The sequence below is a fragment of the Oryzias latipes genome, chromosome 2 (assembly GCF_002234675.1).
Source record: "Oryzias latipes chromosome 2, ASM223467v1".
Lineage (NCBI taxonomy): Eukaryota > Metazoa > Chordata > Actinopteri > Beloniformes > Adrianichthyidae > Oryzias > Oryzias latipes.
In genome coordinates, this window is record NC_019860.2 from 6,030,929 (window position 1) to 6,052,129 (window position 21,201).

The 21,201-nt window shown below is 44.7% G+C and overlaps 3 protein-coding genes across 4 annotated transcripts in view; 1 reads left to right on the forward strand and 2 right to left on the reverse strand.

Moving 5' to 3' along the window:
- LOC105355262 (NACHT, LRR and PYD domains-containing protein 12) overlaps positions 1 to 21,201 on the forward strand; it is a 517,064-nt gene that overhangs the window by 429,702 nt on the left and 66,161 nt on the right. The window lies entirely within an intron of this gene.
- LOC110016664 lies at positions 2,228 to 3,976 on the reverse strand. Of its 2 annotated transcripts, none has more exons than XR_002291988.2 (2): positions 3,670 to 3,976; positions 2,228 to 2,420 (listed from the first exon to the last, which is right to left on the reverse strand). XR_002291988.2 is itself a non-coding variant. In XM_023962997.1 (2 exons), the coding sequence occupies exon 2, from the start codon at positions 3,289 to 3,291 to the stop codon at positions 2,644 to 2,646; it is 648 nt and encodes a 215-aa protein (XP_023818765.1). In that variant the 5' UTR covers positions 3,292 to 3,493; positions 3,670 to 3,976; the 3' UTR covers positions 2,228 to 2,643. The 2 variants fall into 2 exon arrangements, 1 of the variants encoding a protein (XP_023818765.1); XM_023962997.1 differs by having other exon boundaries at positions 2,228 to 3,493.
- On the reverse strand, positions 18,965 to 21,084 carry LOC101158508 (keratin, type I cytoskeletal 20). Its single transcript, XM_004066404.3, has 7 exons — positions 20,711 to 21,084; positions 20,556 to 20,638; positions 20,338 to 20,491; positions 20,103 to 20,264; positions 19,898 to 20,023; positions 19,456 to 19,667; positions 18,965 to 19,350 (listed from the first exon to the last, which is right to left on the reverse strand). Exons 1-6 carry the CDS (start codon positions 21,017 to 21,019, stop codon positions 19,461 to 19,463), a joined length of 1,041 nt encoding a protein of 346 aa, XP_004066452.1. The 5' UTR covers positions 21,020 to 21,084; the 3' UTR covers positions 18,965 to 19,350; positions 19,456 to 19,460.

Sequence of the window (21,201 nt, forward strand, 5' to 3'; positions counted from 1 at the left end):
GTTGCCATTTGCCTGCGGAATTCCAAGGTACTTGTAACTGTCCTCGATGTCTGCTATTGTTCCTTCTGGGAGTGAGACCCCTTCTTTGTGGACTACCTTGCCTCTCTTTGTCACCATCCGGCTGCATTTCTCGAGCCCGAATGACATCCCATTGTCATTACTGTAGATCCTGGTGGTGTGGATCAGGGAGTCAATGTCACGCTCGCTCTTAGCATATAGCTTGATGTCATCCATGTAGAGGAAGTGACTGATGTTGGCCCCATTTCTGAGTCGGTATCCATAGCCAGTCTTGTTGATTATTTGGCTGAGGGGGTTCAGACCTATGCAGAACAGCAGTGGGGACAGAGCATCACCTTGGTATATCCCACATTTGATGGACACTTGTGCAAGTGGCTTCCCATTGGCTTCAAGGGTGGTTTTCCACAGCTTCATTGAGTTTCCTATGAAGGCTCTTAGAGTCCTGTTGATGTTGTACAGCTCCAAGCATTCAGTGATCCATGTGTGTGGCATTGAGTCATAGGCCTTCTTGTAATCAATCCGGGCTGTGCACAGGTTGGTGTGTCGTGACTTGCAGTCTTGAGCGACTGTTCTGTCGACCAGGAGTTGGTGTTTGGCTCCTCTGGAGTCTCTACCAATGCCCTTCTGTGTGTTACTCATGAATTGATCCATGTGCCCATTTATCTTGGTTGCAATGATGCCTGAGATGAGCTTCCATGTTGTGGAGAGACAGGTTATTGGCCTGTAGTTGGATGGGACTGCCCCCTTTGAAGGATCCTTCTGGATCAGGATCGTTCGCCCTTCTGTTAGCCATTCGGGTTGAGTCCCATCTCTTAGCAGCTGGTTCATTTGTGCTGCCAGGCGCTCGTGGAGTGCGGTAAGCTTCTTTAGCCAGTAGGCATGTATCATGTCAGGGCCCGGTGCTGTCCAGTTCTTGATACCTGAGACTCTTTCTTGGATGTCTGCCACTGTGATGGTAACTGCATTCTGTTCGTTTCTTAGAGAGACCAGCCACTGGGCATTGCTTTTATGTGCTGTCTCTTTCTCCCATATACCTTTCCAGTACTGTTCAGTTTCTAGCCTTGGTGGGTCTGCTCGGCTGTTTTGACCCTGCCACTGAGCGTACACTTTTGCAGGTTGAGTTGCGAAGAGCCTGTTTATTCGTCTGGCTTCATTGTCTCTTGTGTACCTCTTTAGGCGGCTGCTCAAAGCTAGGAGCCTTTGTTTGGCAGTTTCCAGTGCTTCAGGTATGGGCATCTGGCTGTATATCTTAGGTACTTGCTTTCTCATTGTACCTCTTTGAGCCTCTGTCAGCTTACTCACATCCTTCCGAGTCGCCTTGATTTTGGCCTCTAACCGTTGCTTCCATTCAATAGTAAAATCTCAAATATTAGACGTAAGTTAAATCAATTTATTCCTACTATCAGCCCAGAACAGGCTGAAGCGGTAGAAATGGAGGCATCCATAGAAACCTCTGTAACATTAGACTGCTTCACTATTGTGGATCAAGCGGAAACAACATTATTAAGTCCTCCAAATCCTCAACGTGTCCGTTAGACCCAATTCCCACTAGACTTTTTAAAGAAACTTTTCCCCTAATTAATGATACCATATTAACAATGATAAATACCTCTCTGGAAACGGGTTACGTGCCACAGTCTTTTAAATATACAGTTGTTAAACCTCTTCTGAAAAAGCCCAGTTTGGATACTAGCATCTTGGCCAACTATAGACCGATATCAAACCTGCCCTTTATTTCTAAAATCCTAGAAAGAGTTGTAGTTAAGCAGCTTTACTGCCACCTACAGGACAACAGCCACTTTGAAGACTTTCAGTCGGGGTTTAGACCCCACCACAGTACGGAAACTGCACTAGTTAGCGTCTCTAATGACTTGTTATTGGCCTCAGAAAAGGGACTACTTTCTATTCTGGTCCTGTTAGACCTCAGTGCAGCCTTTGACACTATCGACCACAGTATTTTACTCCATAGATTAGAGCAGGACATAGGGATCAGAGGATCTGCTCTCCAGTGGTTTAAATCTTATCTGTCCGATAGGTATCAGTTCGTTAATGTAAATGGACAGTCCTCTCAGTGCACTCGAGTTAACTATGGAGTCCCACAGGGGTCAGTCTTGGGACCGATCCTGTTTACCCTTTATATGCCACCTGTCATGGTCGAACAATATGGAGACCCAGATGCTGGAACCCGGAAGAAACTCAGGAGACGAGGCAGAGTCAGAAGGTTTAATCTGAGAGGGGATGCGAGTCGTGGACGAGGAGGAACGTCAGGGAAGGCGTAGAGAGTCTGTGACGAGGTGGAGCGCCGAGGACGGCGAGCACAGCTTGGAGCGAGTGGTGGAGCCGAGAGCGGCGTAGACAGCCTGTGACGAGGAAGAACCAGCGGCACCCGTGGAGGAGTGGACCTGAAGGCGTAGAACAAGGCAAGGTAAGTACGTGACTTAACTTGGCAAAACTAGACTTAACTAGAGACCAGGCGTAGGCACTGGAGAGAGTGTAACGGACTGGCGTAGTATGCTGGGATGGATCTCCTTAAGAAGGTCTGTTGGTGATTAGGTGCAGCTGGTTACAATGAGGATTAGGGAGGAGGGAGGCAGCTGACGGCGGACCCGTGATAGTGCCCCCCCCTCAACGACCGCCTCCAGGCGGTCCAGGGCGGCGATCCGGATGAGCCCGATAAAAGTCATCGATGAGGGTACGGTCCAGAATAAGGGAGCGGGAGATCCATGAGCGCTCCTCCGGACCGTAACCCTCCCAGTCCACCAAGAACTGATACCCACGGCCCCGGCGGCGAACATCCAGCACCCTACTGGCCGTAAAAGCAGGAGAACGGTCGATGACCCGGGCGGGTGGTGGGGAAGTGGACGGTGGGCACAACGGGCTTTCCTGAAAGGGCTTGAGTTGAGAGACATGGAAAGCAGGGTGTACCTTGAGGGCTGCCGGAAGCTTAAGGCGCACGCAGGTGGGGTTAATAATCTTCTCGACCGTGTAGGGACCGATGAACCGGGGGGCCAGTTTGCGGGAGGTGGCTTGAAGAGGTATATCACGGGAGGAAAGCCATACTTTCTGTCCCGGCTGGTAGGTCGGACCCTTCACTCTGCGGCGGTTAGCAATCCGGCAGTTGCTCTCCCTAGTGCGCAGGAGAGCGGCCCTGGCCTGCTGCCAGACGCGCTGAACCCTCTGGAGGTGGTGCTGAATGGAGGGCACGGCCAGGTCTAACTCCTGAGAGGGGAAAAGAGGGGGAGAGCAGCCCAAGGAAACCTCAAAAGGGGACATACCAGTGGCTGATGAGGGATGATTGTTGTGGGCATACTCTATCCAGACCAGGAACGAGGACCAGTTGGCCGGATTTTGAGCGGCCAGACAGCGCAGCCTCGAGTTCCTGGTTGGCGCGCTCCGCCTGTCCGTTAGACTGGGGGTGATGTCCAGAAGATAAACTGACCGTGGCCCTTAGAGCAGAACAAAATGCTCTCCAGACCTGCGACACAAATTGAGGGCCACGGTCTGAAACAATGTCACTGGGAATGCCGTGGTGGCGGAATACGTTCTGGACCATGATATCGGCCATCTCTGTGGCTGTGGGTAGCTTGGGAAGAGGAATAAACTGAGCAGATTTAGAAAAACGGTCGATGGCGGTGAGTATTACTGTGTTACCTTGTGAGGGGGGCAGACCAGTGACAAAGTCCATGGTGGAGCCGAGAGCGGCGTAGACAGCCTGTGACGAGGAAGAACCAGCGGCACCCGTGGAGGAGCGGACCTGAAGGCGTAGAACAAGGCAAGGTAAGGTAAGTACGTGACTTAACTTGGCAAACCTAGACTTAACTAGAGACCAGGCGTAGGCACCGGAGAGAGTGTAACGGACTGGCGTAGTATGCTGGGATGGATCTCCTTAAGAAGGTCTGCTGGTGATGAGGTGATGAGGTGCAGCTGGTTCCAATGAGGATTAGGGAGGAGGGAGGCAGCTGACGGCGGACCCGTGACACCACCCCTAGGAAACATAATCAGGAAACAAAGATTTAATTTTCATTGTTATGCCGACGATACGCAGTTGTATTTATCCATGAAGCCTGACCAGAATGACCAGATAGAGAAACTGAACGCCTGCATCAGTGACATCAAGACCTGGATGACAATTAATTACCTCCTCTTGAACCCAGAAAAAACTGAGGTCATTATACTTGGTCCTAAAAACCTCAGAGATACTCTGTCTGCTCAGATAATAATAATAATAATAATAATGGATTGGATTTATCTGCGCTTTTCAAGACACCCAAAGCGCTTACATTGTGTCCATTATTCCTTCACTCCTCATTCATACTTGGTGATGGTAAGCTATGGTTGTAGCCACAGCTGCCCTGGGGCAGACTGACAGAGGCGTGGCTGCCAGTTCGCGCCTACGGCCCCTCTGACCATCACCGGGATCATTCATGCGCATTCAAACACCAGTGTGAGCCACACTGGAGGCAAGGAGGGTGAAGTGTCTTGCCCAAGGACACAACGACATTTTGGCTGGTGGGAGTGGGGATCGAACCGCCAACCCTTCGATCATTGGACGACCCGCTCAACCACCTGAGCCACTGTCGCCCCTAGATGGCATAAGCATAGCCCCTAATTCCACAGTTAGAAACCTTGGGGTTTTATTTGACCAGGATTTATCATTTAAGGCTCACATATCTCAGGCGTGTAGAACTGCCTTTTTTCACCTGTGGAATATTGCTAAGATCAGAAATATACTTTCTAAGAGTGATGCTGAAAAACTCATCCATGCATTTGTTACGTCGAGGCTGGATTACTGTAACTCCTTGTTAGCAGCGTGTCCTAAGAGTTCCTTAAGAAGTCTCCAGCTTGTTCAGAACGCAGCAGCTAGATTGTTAGCAGGAACTAGCAGAAGAGATCACATCACTCATGTGTTAGCTTCGCTCCATTGGTTCCCAGTTGATTCTAGAATCAAGTTCAAGATCCTCCTGTTAACCTATAAGGCCTCACATGGACTGGCCCTGTCCTATATTAAGGACCTCATAGTCCCTTACCATCCAATAAGAACACTTCGCTCGCAAAATGCAGGACTGCTTGTGGTTCCTAGAATTAGTAAAAGTACGGTTGGAGGTAGAGCGTTTAGCCACCAAGCCCCTGTCTTATGGAATAAACTCCCAGCTCATGTAAGAGAGGCCGACTCAGGTTCCACATTCAAAGTTAGACTGAAAACATTCCTCTTTGGACAGGCTTATTGTCAGACTAGTTAGTATTCAGAGATTATTTAACTTAATGTTAATTTGTTTAAACTAAACTTAATAACAATAACTATTTGTTTTAAAAGGCTGCTAGAAGTTGAAGCTGGGGTAACTATGGTGCTCCGGGGTTCTGTCCTCTTTTCTTTTCTACGTCTACCCTTCCTCTCCTCTATTTTTGATCATAATTTATCATTTAGTTCTCCATGCCTCTGTTTGGTGCAGTGCAATTCATGTATTGTCCCTCTTTTCCTCTCCCCTCCTGGGGAGTGGGAGTGCTTCCAGACTCCAGTTGGCTCATCCGTGCTCCAGTTCCTGACCGTCTACCTCGTCTCTGCTCCTGCTCCTACACCTGGCTGTGGTTCCTGTCTCCGGCTCGACTCGCGGCTTTGACTGTCCCCCCAACCACAGCTGGATGAAGCTTGTCTGCTGGACTTTATATATGTAGTTGTAGATTTAGATAAGTTAATTCTTCTCTAAGATTTCTGGTAAATCGCCTGTCCGTCCTGGGGGAGGATCCCTCCTTCATGTGGGCACCCCTGAGGTTTCTTCGCTTTTTTCCGGAATCCGTTTTTTTTAGGAGTTTTTCCTTACCGTGAGGGGGGTCTAAGGGCAGGGATGCCAGTATAGCTTAGTCAGTTTGTTAGTTCATTTTAGTATTTTCCTATTGAACTCTTTGTATTCGTGATCCTTTTGATTTCACGTTTTACTTCGAAGCCCATCGAGAGGACTGTTGTTGTGATTTTGGCCGATACAAATAAAATTGAATTGAATTGAATTGAATTGAATTGAATTGAATTGAATTGAAAGCAGCGTGCGGGCACTTCACAACCAATCAATCAATACCACTGTAGTGTTGATATTGATCGATAGCGTCCAGAAGCATTAATACTTTGATGGAAAGATTCCTCTCGTTCTCGCAGTTGCGACCCGTCGGTCAAACCGCGGCTCTGTGGAGGAGCCGTCAGCGCGCATACGCGAACATGAAGCACTTCATAAAGCCATAAAATAACGTCTGTCAGCACGTCACATGTCGTCAGAAAAGGTTGCATTCAGACAGAGGACGGCGTATGATGTCATGTCTACGATTGTTTAGCAGGTAATGAGCTCATTCAGCATCAGATGACAACATGGAACTTCACCACCAAAATCTTTGAATAAGACCATCTGAGCAACTCACGGAATCAAATCGGTTGGAGAGAAACTGGACTGAGGAAGACCAAGAGAAAAAGGAGGAAGAATGTGAGGAAGGGGATAAGGAGAAAAATGACAATATCAGATCTGATGAAGAGCTCCAGGATAAAGAGTCTGAGAATTGCATTAAAGGAACAGTCTCCATCAAAGAAATGAAAGATTCTGTCTCTTCACTGACTGACGAAGATGAAGAGAAAAAAGAGGAAGATGATGAGGGCTTCAGTTCTGATGAAGAGCTCCAGAATACTTCAGATGATGAGCAATGTGAGGAGGAACATGAGGAAGAGTGTGAAGAGGAATATGAGGGGGAGGAGGAAGAATATGAGGACATCGGTTCTGATGAAAAGCTCCAGAATCCTTAAATTGATGAAGATTCTGTCAATTCCAAAGACGGAACCGGCTCCATTAGGACTATTAAGACATAAACATGAAGAATATTTTTAGATCACTAGTAGGAAACAAAGATTCAGAATTGGTTTAGATGATTAGACATCCAGATTAGGAATCTGTTTAGATGACTAGACATCCAGATTAGCAATCTGTTTAGATGATTACACATCCAGATTAGGAATCTGTTTAGATGATTAGACATCCAGATTAGGAATCTGTTTAGATAAATAGTAGGAAAGGTTTTTTTTCTTCCAGACAAAGGATCATATTTGAGACTCTGTAGGTTTGTTCTCTTCTTTGTTTTTGGTCTTATTTTAGCCAAGAGCAGAGCTCCAACATTAGCATGTGAGCATTCAGCCTTTAAGTTTGGTTCTTCCTTCCAATCAGGAGAAATTTCTAAAATGTTTTCATCAGAAAGTAAAAAAATATATATATATATTTCTTTGATAACATTTTTTTTATTTCATTGTTAGTAAAAGTATTTTGATCCACTTGGGGCTTTAGGTAAACCAGATCCTCTTCCAGGGAAGTGGAACCTTCAACCCAACCGTTTCCATCTAAAAATGTTGTCACTATGGTAACCAGCAAACACACTGAAGGTTATTGTTGACTGCAAGTCCCAGCAGTCTTTCAGTCTTTCCCACTCTAATGCTCTTTGGATCAGCGCTGTGGCTTCACTGGAAGAGGATCCAGTTAGCACGGGTTTTCTCCGGGCGCTCCGGTTTCCCCAATCCAAGAAGTTTTGAAGAGCTTTGAGAAAATGGGATAGATAGATAGATAGATAGATAGATAGATAGATAGATAGATAGATAGATAGATAGATAGATAGATAGATAGATAGACAGACAGACAGACAGACAGACAGACAGACAGACAGACAGACAGACAGACAGACAGACAGACAGACAGACAGACAGACAGACAGACAGACAGACAGACAGACTTTATTCATAATTTTAAATAATAATACAAAAATTCCTGGAAAAAAAATAAAAACACAAAAATAAAGTAGATAAAGTACTTTGATGGTATTTGGAATATTTAAGGTTCTTGTGTGTTTTAATGCAACCACTTGTGGAACCACTCAGTGCTCGCATGTGCCGGTCCCAAGTCTGGATAAATGCAGAGGGTTGTTGGATGGACATCCTACATACACCCAACTAAAAAAACAAAACAAAAGATAAAAGACAAAAAAAACCCTCATAAGAATAAATTATAAATATTTTGTGAAGCTAGAATTGAGAACAGCATATATAAAAATAAAAAAAATTAAAAAAAAAAAAAAAAAAAGAATTGAGAACTGCATGTCCGCCGGGGTCTACTGAGGGATATCCGTTTGAAAACGTTGTCATCTGATATTTTTCAGTGGCAGGAAGTTTGGACTTTCTTTAGACACTGCCTTCTTTTTCTTGACTGGTTTGTCAGTCAGAATGTGGAGGACGGGACACAAACCCACACTCTGTGTTTTGGTTGTGTTCTGAACTTCAGTTTGACCAACGTTTCAGCAGGTTTCACAGCAGCTCAGAGGCCTGCAGGCCTGAAGAGGCCTGAGGGGAGAGAGGGGGCCTAAGGGGGCCCGTATAGGCCCGCCGCGTCCCAAGGAGGCCCGAGGAGGCCTGACGAGACCTGAGGGCGAACTCGAGGGGGCCTCAAACATTTGACACATGGATCCTGTGTCTTGGTTTGGAGAAGTTTTCAAAGAGATGAGGCCTGAGGGGTCCCAAAGTGGCCTGAGGGGACCCAAGGGTGCCTCAAACAGTTGGACGCATGGACAGTCATATACTGGACAGTTCATTTAAATGATGCACGCAAGAGGAGGGGGGAGGACGGGGGGCTAATCTGCAGTTTGTGTGTGCAGAATCTACTGATCCTTGTACTTCTTTTTTATTTTATGAACATATTAATACATGATCCAGCTGAGAGATACTTTTAACCATTTTGTCTGTACAAGATTCAACTTACTTGAATAGAAAATCTAAACATTAAGATAATGGAACAAACCAACCACCCTCCCCCGCCCCATCCCAGCATGAAAATCAGAAAGAAAATAAAAATAATATTGACATAGATCAGAAGACCACAGGCACAAACTCAACCTGGTAACAGTTCTAATGTGAAAAATAGTCAATGAAACGTTTGTTGTAAAATGTGTGCGTGCATCATCATCTTCTCAATGTGTATTTAATTTTGTCTGATTAAAAAAAAACATCCCATCATTTAGCCATTTGTGAAATAGATGGACATTTAATGGATTTCCAATAACAGTCGACGTCTTGCTGACAGAGATGTGAATGCCATGATGTCTTTTTTGACTGATCCTTGTACTTCTACTTTGTTCCAAACATGAATGAAACTTTTTTAAATTCTATTGAATTTGCAGAGCGTGCCTTGTGGGCGCTTAAAGTGGTCCTCGCAAGCGACCATGCGCCCTCGGGCACTGCTGTGGTGACCCGTGATGTAATGGAAACGCGGCTAATGGTACGTTCCATTTTCATGATGTCCATTCAGGTGGCTGGACCAGCCTCAAGGGAGCTGCAAACACACCTGTACTCCTCTCTATGACCCTCCATGAACCCTAGCACCCAAAAACCCAGAGCACCTGTACAGGTACATGTGACAAAGGCGTCAAGTATGACAGAAATGAAGTTTGGAGATGTTGACAGTTCATGAGGATGACTGACAGCCTCTGGGGTAAAGAGAAAATAGGCAGGGTTATTGGCAGTCTCACACATAATGGAAGTTGGAAATAACGAAACCAAATTCACATTCTCTTGACACCCTCAGATTCCAGCAGAAGGAAGGTCTGAATTCCTCTCTGATCTTTGAAGTTATTTTGCCAACTGGAGTTTTCAAATATACTTTTACTGATTTCACTTCACTTTACAGACCCACTCCAAAGAGAAACGTGTTTTTAACACGTTCTTGTAGCATTTTTCTGAAAATAGAGGACAATGAGACCTCGAGTTAACAATGGAGTCCCACAGGGCTCAGTTCTAAGACCCTTCCTGTTGATGCTCTACATGCTGCCCCTAATAAACGTAATCAGGAAACACAGCATTCAATTCCACTTTTATGCAGATGATATGCAGTTGTATTTCTCCATTAAACCTGACCAGGATGACCGTATAGAGAAACTGAATGCCTGCATCAGAGACAGTTAGATAGTCCCCCTGGATGGCGTTAATATAGCCCCCAACACCACAGTTAGAAATCTAGGGGTGTTATTTGACCAGGACTTATCATTTAAGGCTCACATATCTCTCTGCGCTTTAAACGGACCTCTGAGACTCTCACAGAGCAGGAGCATTTATACAGAGACTTGATTACATCCAGGTGGATTTATTTATCATCATTAGTCATTCAGGTCAACATTGGATCATTCAGAGATCCTCACTGAACATCTGGAGAGTTGCTGCACTGAAAGAAAAGGGGCGGAATCATTTTGCATACCAAATATTTAAGTTTTTTATTTGTTAAATAAGTTTGAAATATCCAATAAATTTGGTTCCACTTCATTATTGTGTCCCACTTATTGATGATTTATGTCTTTATGTTTAAAGCCTGAAATGTGGCAAAGGTTGAAAAGTTCAAGGGGGTCTGAATACTTTCACAAAGCACAGTACGCTCCATGTACTTGATGTCCCTTAAGGTGGTCATAAGAGCATCAAGGAAACTGCAAGACACACCTGTGCTCACCTTAACCGTTGTGCTCTCCTAGGCACTTTAACGTTGGGAGTTGGGTCATCTAGACCCACTAGACAGTGCCCTGAACCTTTTTTCTTCAATGATTTGTGATCTTCACTGGTGTCCATGGATTACATGAAATCTTTCCACCTTTATCATGGTAGGGAGAACATGTCAATGTAAGGGCGGGGTCATCTAAGATAGCACAAGGGTTAAAATGCAGCCACTCCTCTCTACGGCCCTCCAAGGACCCAGACAACCCCCCAAAAAACCATCACCTATTTGGGTCGACTCTCTCTTACAGGAACATGTGAGTAAGGCTTCAAGTATGACAGAAAAGAAGTTTGAAGATGTTGACAGTTCATGACGATGACTGACAGCCTCTGGGGCAAAGTGAAAATGGGCGGGGTTATTGGCACTCACACACATTTGGAAATAATGAAACCAAATGAACAAACCAGCACAGGCCAGGTCTCAATTCTTTAAATTCCTGTTTGAATTCTTTAGCCAACAGGATTTTTCAAAGATCCTTTTACTGGTTTTACTTTTCTTTAAAGAGACACTCCAATGAGTATCTGCTGCTTTAAAACACAGTCTTCTAGTTTTTTTCCCACAATGGAGGACATACATGAGTAAAAGAAAGATGAAAACTGCATTTCTGAGTATTTCTTTATTCAAATCATGGTGATGTAACAGTGATGTAAAAAATTCCAGGGGGGCTACAAGCTTCCTGCTCCTCCCTGTTCTGATCATCCACCTGCAGACCAACAGATCCATGAACGTCTTTGTTTTCCTGCTCTGAGCTGGAATCTGGATCAGAACCGGACGGATGGATAGATCTGATGTTGCTGCTGTTTCTGTTGCACCCCTAATGTTAGGATGAGGGTGTGAGGGGCTGTAAGCTAGTGGGAGGGAGTGGAAACAAAGGGATGATGGGAAGTAGTGGCAGGCTTACTCTGCATCAACAGTCCTGCCCACAACTCAGAGGTGAATTTCTAATGCTGCTCTGCAGAAACTATGTCCTAGAAACCACACAGGTCTTTTGGATTTGGGCTAAAAACGGCGTCATCATCGTTATCATCATCATCATCATTAGCATCATCATCATCATCACTGGGAAGCTGATCAGCTTTGTTTGGGTCGGCAGGAACAACGTTCATGTTCTTGGTTGACACTTCTTTTCTGAAAATTACTTTTGGCTTTTCAAACATCTGTTTTTTTTAAATCTTTTGTAATTGTTCTGATTTTAATAATGTTTTTGCATTGTGATTTTTTTAATGCGATTTGAACTTCAGGGCCACCGTAGTTTAAACTGTAAGCAGTTAACACTACGTAACACGGACTTCTCAACACACTGTAAATCTTCAGCTGTTGACCCGATCCCCGTGAATCGGCTCTACAGGGAAAAACTGCAAATTGGTGGCCCTGTAGAGCCGGGATTTGCCAGAAGCTGATGTAAATGCTGATGGAGGACGTGTAGAAAGGACAGACTGAATGTTTCTGCTTCCACGAGTTCAAGGAGGGCCGCAATATGTGTTAAATGTGTGCGTGCATCCTCTCAATGTGTATTTAATTTCAGTCAGGCAAACTCATGCAGTAGAATATATTTATTTTCACATACTCTAATTTTCACATTCTTTAAGTTGGCATTCACAATCTTTTCGTTTGGCATCAGGCTGCGTACAATTCCATGAGATAATTTTTTCCATAAAACTTTTGGGTAATAACCCCCGAAAACGAAAGATCATCAAGAAGAATGTAAATGTATAATCAGTGTGTAATAAGATGAGGTGTGTTTTCGGCGGCATTCCATTTTTTCATTTCCTTTCATTCCCTTTCATTCCATTCGCAAGTAAGACTGCTATGTGTGACCCAGCACCTTTGACCATTGGGCTGCTCTTGTTCCAGTACAGCGCCACGAAGGGAACACACTATGTAGTGAGTCTGCTATGTGTGACCCGGCACCTTTAACCGTTGGGCTGCCCCCATTCGAGTACAGTGCCACGAAGGGGACACACTATCTAATGGATCTGCTATGTGTGACCCGGCACCTTTGACAGTAGGGCCCCTCCCGTTCGTGGATTCACTAGGGGAACATACTATCTGAAAGAGAGAGGGAAAGAAATGAAAGGGGAGCCAACATAAGAATCACTCATACCTGATTTTTTAGAACATAAGCCCACATCCATCAAAACACTGTAAGGAACTATAATTTGAACCGCCATGAACAACCCGTATGATGACACTACTTAACATCCATTCCACAGCTTCCAAAGGCATACTAAGACATGCTTAAATAACATCCATTATTCGTAGCTTCCATCATTACTAAGAACGAGCTTAACGGCTATAAACGTTCTTCCATTTGGCATACTATTTATACGAGCTTAAGTAACATCCATTGATTCGAAGCTTCCAATGACAGGACTATGAACGAGCTTAACTGCCATAATGTTAGCCATTTGGCATACGAGCTCAGACACATCCATTTATTCGAAGTTTCCATTTAAGTATTAAGAACAAGTTCAACAGCCATAATTTCTAGGCTTCATTGGGCATACTAATAAATGAGCTTACGAAACCAAATTTGGGCTCCATCGCATACTATAATACAAACTTAGAACATCCTAAATTTTGAGGCTTCTACCTGGCAAATAATCTTCGTTTAACATCTATAATTCAAGATTTTACATTCATTCTGCTGCTGACATATTGATTGTTTCGAGTCAGAAGTGTCATTGGAACGCAGAGGAGGTCCACAGCCCCATCACTTTTAGTGCAGCAAAAAGTACGTCGAGCAGTCATCGTTGCAGCACCAGATCAAGGAATGCAGGGGTGACATCATTCGCCGGAAACGGAAAGCTGACCGGGGCGTAGGGGTTTGCAGGCTCAGGATGCGGTGCATAGATAAAGACAAAACCAGTATTAGTCTCAGCAAAGACTATTTAAACAACCCAGAAAACTGATTAGTTTTAAAATGCTTGAGATAAATGGAATAACAGTGCTTTTAAAGAACAAATCTGAGAAAGTTAAATTTAGTAGATAGTTAGGGAAAAGTCCCATTGTGGATTCATCGCACCATAGAAACCACCAGAATCACAAATTCCAACAGTGAATTGATAGTGAAATATAGAACCTGCACGATATCTTAACACCAATTTTATATACACCAATGGAAAGAGAAGTAACCTTGACAGTTCCAGAGGGACGCACCTTCAGAAGGTCATCGAGGAGCAGGCGATGGGGAGAGTAACCAAGGACCAAGAACATTTGTAGATGAGGAGGTCAACATCCCACGTAGCAATGGATTGCAGCTCGGCTGGATTTGATTCTTGCATTTGATATTAGTGGTTCTCAAATAGATGGACAACAAAGCACATACTACTGAAATTTTAATTAACCGAGGGCGTCTGGATACTGCAAAAGAAGAACTTGAGATCCACGAGGGATCGTAGGTTTTGATAGTATTTTAGCTAGACTGAACCTTAAGCATTTAGAGGCGCAGTATAACAAGCCTCTAAATGGAGATGCATCTAGGCGAGTGTCATCTGCTTAAGCAGGGCAGATAGAAGACTGGCTTGTGGACACAAGATTTAACTCTTGAACTAAGCTTGAGAGCGTAAGTGATATAGATTCTACGGTCAGGGTTAAAATTGCTCATGGTGTTATTTAAACACTAACCAATTCAACCGATGACTCATAAGACTATCATCTCACTCTTTAAACAGCCTTATTATAATCTCTATGGCTGAATTCTCTCATAACCACATGATCCCTTAAAACCATTAGAGCTGTGGATTCTGGCGGCCGGACATACACACCACTCTTCATAAATCTTTCTCCCCAAACCAGTGGGCGCAGCCTCAGAACGAGTGGAGGGAGACTGAAGACACGACAGTCATCATTATAACAAAACCACTCCAAGCATTGAGAAGGAAAGGCAAAAAACGCAAGACACAAATGTCCAGAACAGCAACACGGGCCCAGGATCGAACTACCCGGAACAAGAACACAAGATGAACGGATGACCGTGGGACCAAAGTCACAGCAAATTTCAGGTGGCCCAGTCATTGACAAATCATTTTCAACCAAAGAATGAATAAATGACACGCTGCACAAAAGCTAGAGATGGCATAATGGGTAGAGGCAAGCATCAATGAACCATCCAGATCCATAGAAGAAAATAAATCCGGACGGGTAGAGGACCATACATCATAGACAAAAATAAATTTTTAGCCACAGAGATGCAAAGGAGGAAAATTGACCACCGAGAAATCATCAATAACGCACAAAAAGAAGGGGAACCCATCGCCTACAAAAAATCCAGTACAGGGCTTCTGATAACACAGTCGATATTATGAGGACTGCCACGACAGCTGAAAGGTAAACCGACAAACATGCAAGTCCCCGAAGCCAGGGCAGGACCCACTAGGGTACACACAGCAGGGAAAGGAAGGGCGGAGCAGAACCAGACGCAGAACATGCGGAGGCAATGAACGAGGATCGCCGAGTGAATCAAAATGAGCCACAGACGCTGCAGAGAGCCGCCATAATAATAAAGCCAGCATCGAATTAAGGACAGTCAAGATTTACATTCAGCTCCTAATTAACAAAACAGCAACAGAGAAAATGCCAAAAGCCGCAACAAATTCAGCCAGCATGAGAAACCTGTCCAGACGAGGACCGCCACCCTTCACAACCACAGAAAAGACCCCACAACCCCTGAAACAATAACCAGACGAAGCAGAACTACACAGCAGAAATTGAATCAGAAGTGCACCATGAAGTGGACCATGAAGTCCAGGAAAAACTACAATTCCCAGGGTCCTTAGGGGCGTGACGTCACTGATTACCAGGTCAAACAGAAAGCAGGAAGCCTTAGAAAAACCCAACAGAAAAACCACACGGGAAAAGAACCGCATGCCGCTCACCGTAAATCCTAATGACCACAGCAGACGAGAAGACCCGGACAGCTCCTGATCGAGCGCCACCGACAACCCGAACACCGCGGAAAGCACACCCCCTAGAGATGCATGCGACCGCGGCGACACGAACGCGCTGAGCGCCGCTATCCGCCCGCTGAATCGCCGCAGAAGGAGAGGCAGACGCGGCGAAACGAAAGCCCCACATCAGAAAAATGGGGATCATCCATCCGAAAAGGACGGGGGGAATACAGCAAGATGCAGAAAGAGAAGGAGACCCACGGAGAACGGCGACGAATGCAGCGCTTGCGGTAAGGAAGAGAATGAACGGCTGCACACCTGGACTTAAATAGGACGCTGAACAGGTGAGTTGATCAACTACTGCCCTAGGGGAGTAACCACAGTAAAATACTGCAGAGTCTACCTGCCTGAAAGGCGAACGAGTTCGCTTATTTTCTCTGATTTTAATAAAACATCCCATCATTTATTCATTTGTGAAATAGATTGACATTTAATAGATTTCCAAGATTTCCCCATGTACAATGACAATAAATAATTCTGATTTTCTGATTCTGATAACAGTCGATTTCTTGCTAACAGAAATGTGAAGCTATGTCTTTTTGGACTGATCCTTGTACTTCTGTTTTGTTCCAAACATGAATGAAACTTTTTCAATTCTATTGAATTTCATTGTGATCTGTGAGATTTTCAGAGCGTGCCTTGTGGGCGCCTTAAGTGGTCCTCGCAGCCGACCATGCACCCGCGGGCACTCCTGTGGTGACCCCTGATGTAATGGAAACGCCGCTAATGGTACTTTCCATTTTCATGATGTCCGTTCAGGTGCTTGGACGAGCCTCAACGGACCTGCAGACACACCTGTAGTCCTCTCTATGACCCTCCATGAACCCTAGCACCCAAAAACCCGGAGCACCTGTACAGATATATGTGATTAAGGCTTCAAGGATGATAGAAATTAAGTCTTAAGATGTTGACAGATCATGAGGATGACTGACAGCCTCTGGGGTCAAGTGAAAATGGTTATTGGCGGTCTCACACACAGCTGGAAATAATGACACTGTCATGGTGCCTCTGTCAATATCATCCACTCACTGATTGGCTCCTGATGCGACACAGCTGCGACCACTTACCTCATCTCACCGCCTGCCTTCTTAAGGAGCTCCAGGACCAGTATTCATCGCCAGTTCATTGCCCCTGATGATGCATATTTGGTAGTCACATTTTGCTCACGGTTTTGTTCTTAGGCTCAAGCCTGAACCTAAATCCTGTTCTTACCTGTCTCCAGGAATTCATAGCCACAAGTGGTCGCCTGAGCCTGCATCTTTCTGGAACCCCGCTCTGTCTTCCTCATCCGGTCACACCACGAGCCTCTGCCGATTCTCCTCACGAGCCTCCACTAATCCAGCCGTTATTCGGACCACGAGAACGAAGCCACCAGTGACGCCACAAGCCAACATGAACCGTTCGCTCTCGTCATGGACCCCTCGGAGTCTGCTTTCTCTCATACTCACCTGACCATTAAATTCATTCTCAAATCTCGCCCGTTCTCACCTGTGTCTCCTTCCGGGTTTCAGTGTCTGGGTCTATATTGATCGTTAGTTGTGACAGAAACCAAATTCAACAAACTTTCTCTTGACACCCTCAGATTCCAGCAGTAGGAAGGTTTAAATTCCTCTCTGATTTTTAAAGTTCGTTTGCCAACTGGAGTTTTCAAATATACTTTAACTGATTTCACTTCACTTTAAAGACCCACTCCCATGAGAAACATGTTAACACGTTCTTGTAGCATTTTTCTGAAAATAGAGGACAATGAGACCTCGAGTTAACAATGGAGTCCCACAGGGCTCAGTTCTAGGACCCATCCTGTTTATGCTCTACATGCTGCCCCTAGTAAACGAAATCAGGAAACACAGCATTTATTTCCACTTTTATGCAGATGATATGCAGTTGTATTTCTCCATTAAACCTGACCAGGATGACCGTATAGAGAAACTGAATGCCTGCATTAGAGACAGTCAGAGAGTCTCCCTGGATGGCGTTAGTATAGCCCCCAACACCACAGTTAGAAATCTAGGGGTGTTATTTGACCAGGACTTATCATTTAAGGCTCACATTTCTCTCTGCGCTTTAAACGGACCTCTGAGACTCTCACAGAGCAGGAGCATTTATACAGAGACTTGATTACATCCAGGTGGATTTATTTATCATCATTAGTCATTCAGGTCAACATTGGATCATTCAGAGATCCTCACTGAACATCTGGAGAGTTGCTGCACTGAAAGAAAAGGGGCTGAATCATTTTGCATACCAAATATTTAAGTTTTTTATTTGTTAAATAAGTTTGAAATATCCAATAAATTTGGTTCCACTTCATTATTGTCTCCCACTTATTGATGATTTTTTCACAAAAATGACAGTTTTATGTCTTTATGTTTAAAGCCTGAAATGTGGCAAAGGTTGAAAAGTTCAAGGGGGTCTGAATACTTTCACAAAGCACAGTACGTTCCATGTACTTGATGTCCCTTTAGGTGGTCATACGAGCTTCAAGGAAACTGCAAGACACACCTGTGCTCACCTTAAAATGCAGCCACTCCTCTCTACGGCCCTCCAAGGACCCAGACAACCCCCCCAAAAAACCATCACCTATTTGGGTCGACTCTGTCTTACAGGAACATGTGACTAAGGCTTCAAGTATGACAGAAAAGAAGTTTGAGGATGTTGACAGTTCATGACGATGACTGACAGCCTCTGGGGCAAAGTGAAAATGGGCGGGGTTATTGGCACTCACAAACATTTGGAAATAATGAAACCAAATGAACAAACTTTCTCTTGACGCCCTCAGATTCCAGCAGAGGCCAGGTCTCAATTCTTTAAATTTATGTTTGAATTATTTAGCCAACAGGATTTTTCAAAGATCCTTTTACTGCTTTTACTTTTCTTTAAAGAGACACTCCAATGAGTATCTGCTGCTTTAAAACACAGTACAGATGGACAGATCTGATGTTGCTGCTGTTTCTGTTGCACCGCTAATGTTAGGATGAGGGTGTGAGGGGCTGTAAGCTAGTAGGAGAGAGTGTAAACAAAGGGATGGTGGGAAGTGGTGGCAGACTTACTCTGCATCAACACTCCTGCCCACAACTCAGAGGTGAATTTCTATGTCCTAGAAACCACACAGGTTTTTAGATTTTGGCTAAAAACGGCATCATCATCACCATCATCATCATTATTACTGGGAACGCTTTGAACATAGATCAGCAGATGATCAGACCGGGACTTTAAATTTATGCATGTGATCATTTAGAATTAAGAAATGAATAAAAATGTTAAAATAATCGGTTTCCTGATAGAAAACTCTTGGTGTGTTTTTTATACTTTTTAATCTTTACATTCAGTAAATGTAACTATTGGAATGATTGTTAGTTTATTGATCAGTGATGGTGGATCCATGAGGTTTCAGTGATTTTAATGCCTCTTCTGAGTGATGAGTCGACAAACAACACCAGAATCTGGAACTTCCTTTGGAATCAGATGCTTTTATTTTGACAGAGTTCATGTGATTCTATGTTATCAGTGACAGAGAAGAAAAAAACAGACGTGATCAAACCCCTATCACTCATTTGAGCTTTTATTCATTTCTATACGATGTTGTAATAACATCCTGTCCTATGTAAGCCCCGCCCACCTTCTGAATTTAAAGCAGACCCATAAGTAGCAGTTCCCCAAACGGCCGATGAAGCTGGTTTCAGGTGACAAGACTCATGTCATCTTCATTGCTGCCATCATTGTCATCATCATTAATGTGTAGTTTCTGTAGATAGATAGATGTGATCATAGATGTAACCTGTATTAGGAGGTTTTTTTTACCATAGATTCCTCTTTATACGTGAACCATGAAGGATCTGGAAAGAAGAAATCCCACTTGTTAGTCAGAAACATGTCAAAAATCCTTCTTGGACTTTAGTTTGTTGTAAATATTTGGAGTTTTTTTGCATTTCCTGACTCACCTCTCTCAGGCTGATTGATGCTTGTAGCCAACCAGGTCTTTGTATTTCCGGATTTGCACCTGCAGGCTGCCAGTGAGTTCCAGCAGGTCTTGGTTCTTCTTCTGCTGCTCATCAATCTGGGAAATCAGCTCCTCCAGCTTCTTTTTTAGCTCACCTCTGTTGCCAGCCACTTGCTGTCTGCTCTCCTTCAGAGTCTCTTCAAGATATTTAATCTGTAGAGAAAGCAGGAGGTCAGAATGCTGACGAAGACAACCAGACAACAAACTGCTTCTTCTTTTTTTAAGCTTCTACTTTGAATGGATGAAAGCACTCAGGTGTTGACAAGCCTGTGAGGAATGGGAGTCGTTTCCAAAGGTCGCTAAACCCTGAATCTTCAGGTTTTATTGAAGTTTGACTCGTTTCCTCGTGTTTCACTCTGGTGTTTTCATGTTTATGTGATTACCTTGGTAATCAGAGTGTCAGTGTGGATTTCCAGCATTTTCTTTTCCTTCAGCAGGTGGGTATACTCAGAATTTCCAGATTCCAGCTCGCTCCGGTGATGATTCTCCTGCTCTTGGATGCTCTTCAGCTACACAGACACACATGACAGAGTTGGATGAACAGGGAGGGTGGAGAAGGTGGAGACAGTCCTCACAGCACCATCATACCTCCTTCTGGTACCACTCATCCATCTCCTCCATGTTCCTCTTTGCTATTGCATCATATTTTTGCCGGATCTCCTTGACAATGTTAGTCAGGTTGGAGTTCTGAGACTTGATCTCCACCGTCACCTTTGACTCCCTGATCTTCTCACACAGATCCTTGACTTTCTGCAAGAAAAAGAGTAGAAGTTCAGCCTCAAATGAGCAGAGAGCGACTCTGCAAACGTGCTGCCAGCCTCACAGCCTGGTGCTCTGTTTTCTGTTGTTGGAGCGTCTTGTTCAGTATTTCAATTTCCCTCCTTAAGTTGTCTTGTTGCTGTCGCAGTACAGGGACTGTCACCAGTTCCTCCAGCTCTTTCTCCACCGTCCTTCTGGCCGTCGTTTCCGCCTCCAGCCTGCAAACAGAAGAAAGCTCAGTTCTGTGTCCAAGTGTGGAGAAGAGTTCTGCCATGTTCTCACTTCCTCTTGAAGTCCTCCTTTTCCAGTTTGGTAGTTTTAATGTTCAGGATTAACTTTACTTTCTCCTCTGAGATCTCCTTAATCTGAAGAGATGAAACACCAGATTCAACATAATCCAAACAAAAAGCTGCTCCAGAAAAGAAAAAAACACCCACCTGCCGCTCCTGATCCTCCAGGGTTTCCTGGGTTTGATTCCAGTCCAGTCCACGAGACTCCCTCCTCTCAGCCTCGATGGCATCGATCTGTGTCTGCAGGATCTGGTTTTTGTCTTTCAGGTGAATCACTTTCCTCAGGTAGTCTTCCAGTCGATGGTTCAGCCCATTAAGGGTCTGCCGTTTACCTGCGTTGTCATCAAAAGGACGACCTCCAGAGTCTGGGACGTCGAACCCGCGCTGAGTGGAACCCTCAATCAAGTTGCGCAGATTCTCCAGGCTAAACTGGGATGGTTCGGCACCGTTCTGCATGACTGCGGATGAGAGAGCCTCGTGCCGACAGGAGTCCAGAGCGTTTACGCACGCCGGATGGATGCTGGGAAGGCTCTTATAGCAGGTGTCTGCTCGTAAATCCGCCCACCAGCAACCCGGTTGGCTCCACAGACGCAGAAAAGCTGGTTCTGAGTCGAAATTCCAGTTTTTCCCCTCAACCC

Bases quoted from the DNA above. Each gene is read 5' to 3' on its own strand.
- LOC110016664 (XM_023962997.1), bottom strand. From the start codon at position 3,291: ATGTCCCCTTTTGAGGTTTCCTTGGGCTGCTCTCCCCCTCTTTTCCCC.
- LOC101158508 (XM_004066404.3), bottom strand. From the start codon at position 21,019: ATGCAGAACGGTGCCGAACCATCCCAGTTTAGCCTGGAGAATCTGCGC. The intron at 20,639-20,710 runs GTGGGTGTTTTT...TCATCTCTTCAG, and splicing joins TGGAGGATCAGGAGCGGCAG to ATTAAGGAGATCTCAGAGGA. The intron at 19,668-19,897 runs GTAATCACATAA...CTTTCTCTACAG, and splicing joins CTGACACTCTGATTACCAAG to ATTAAATATCTTGAAGAGAC.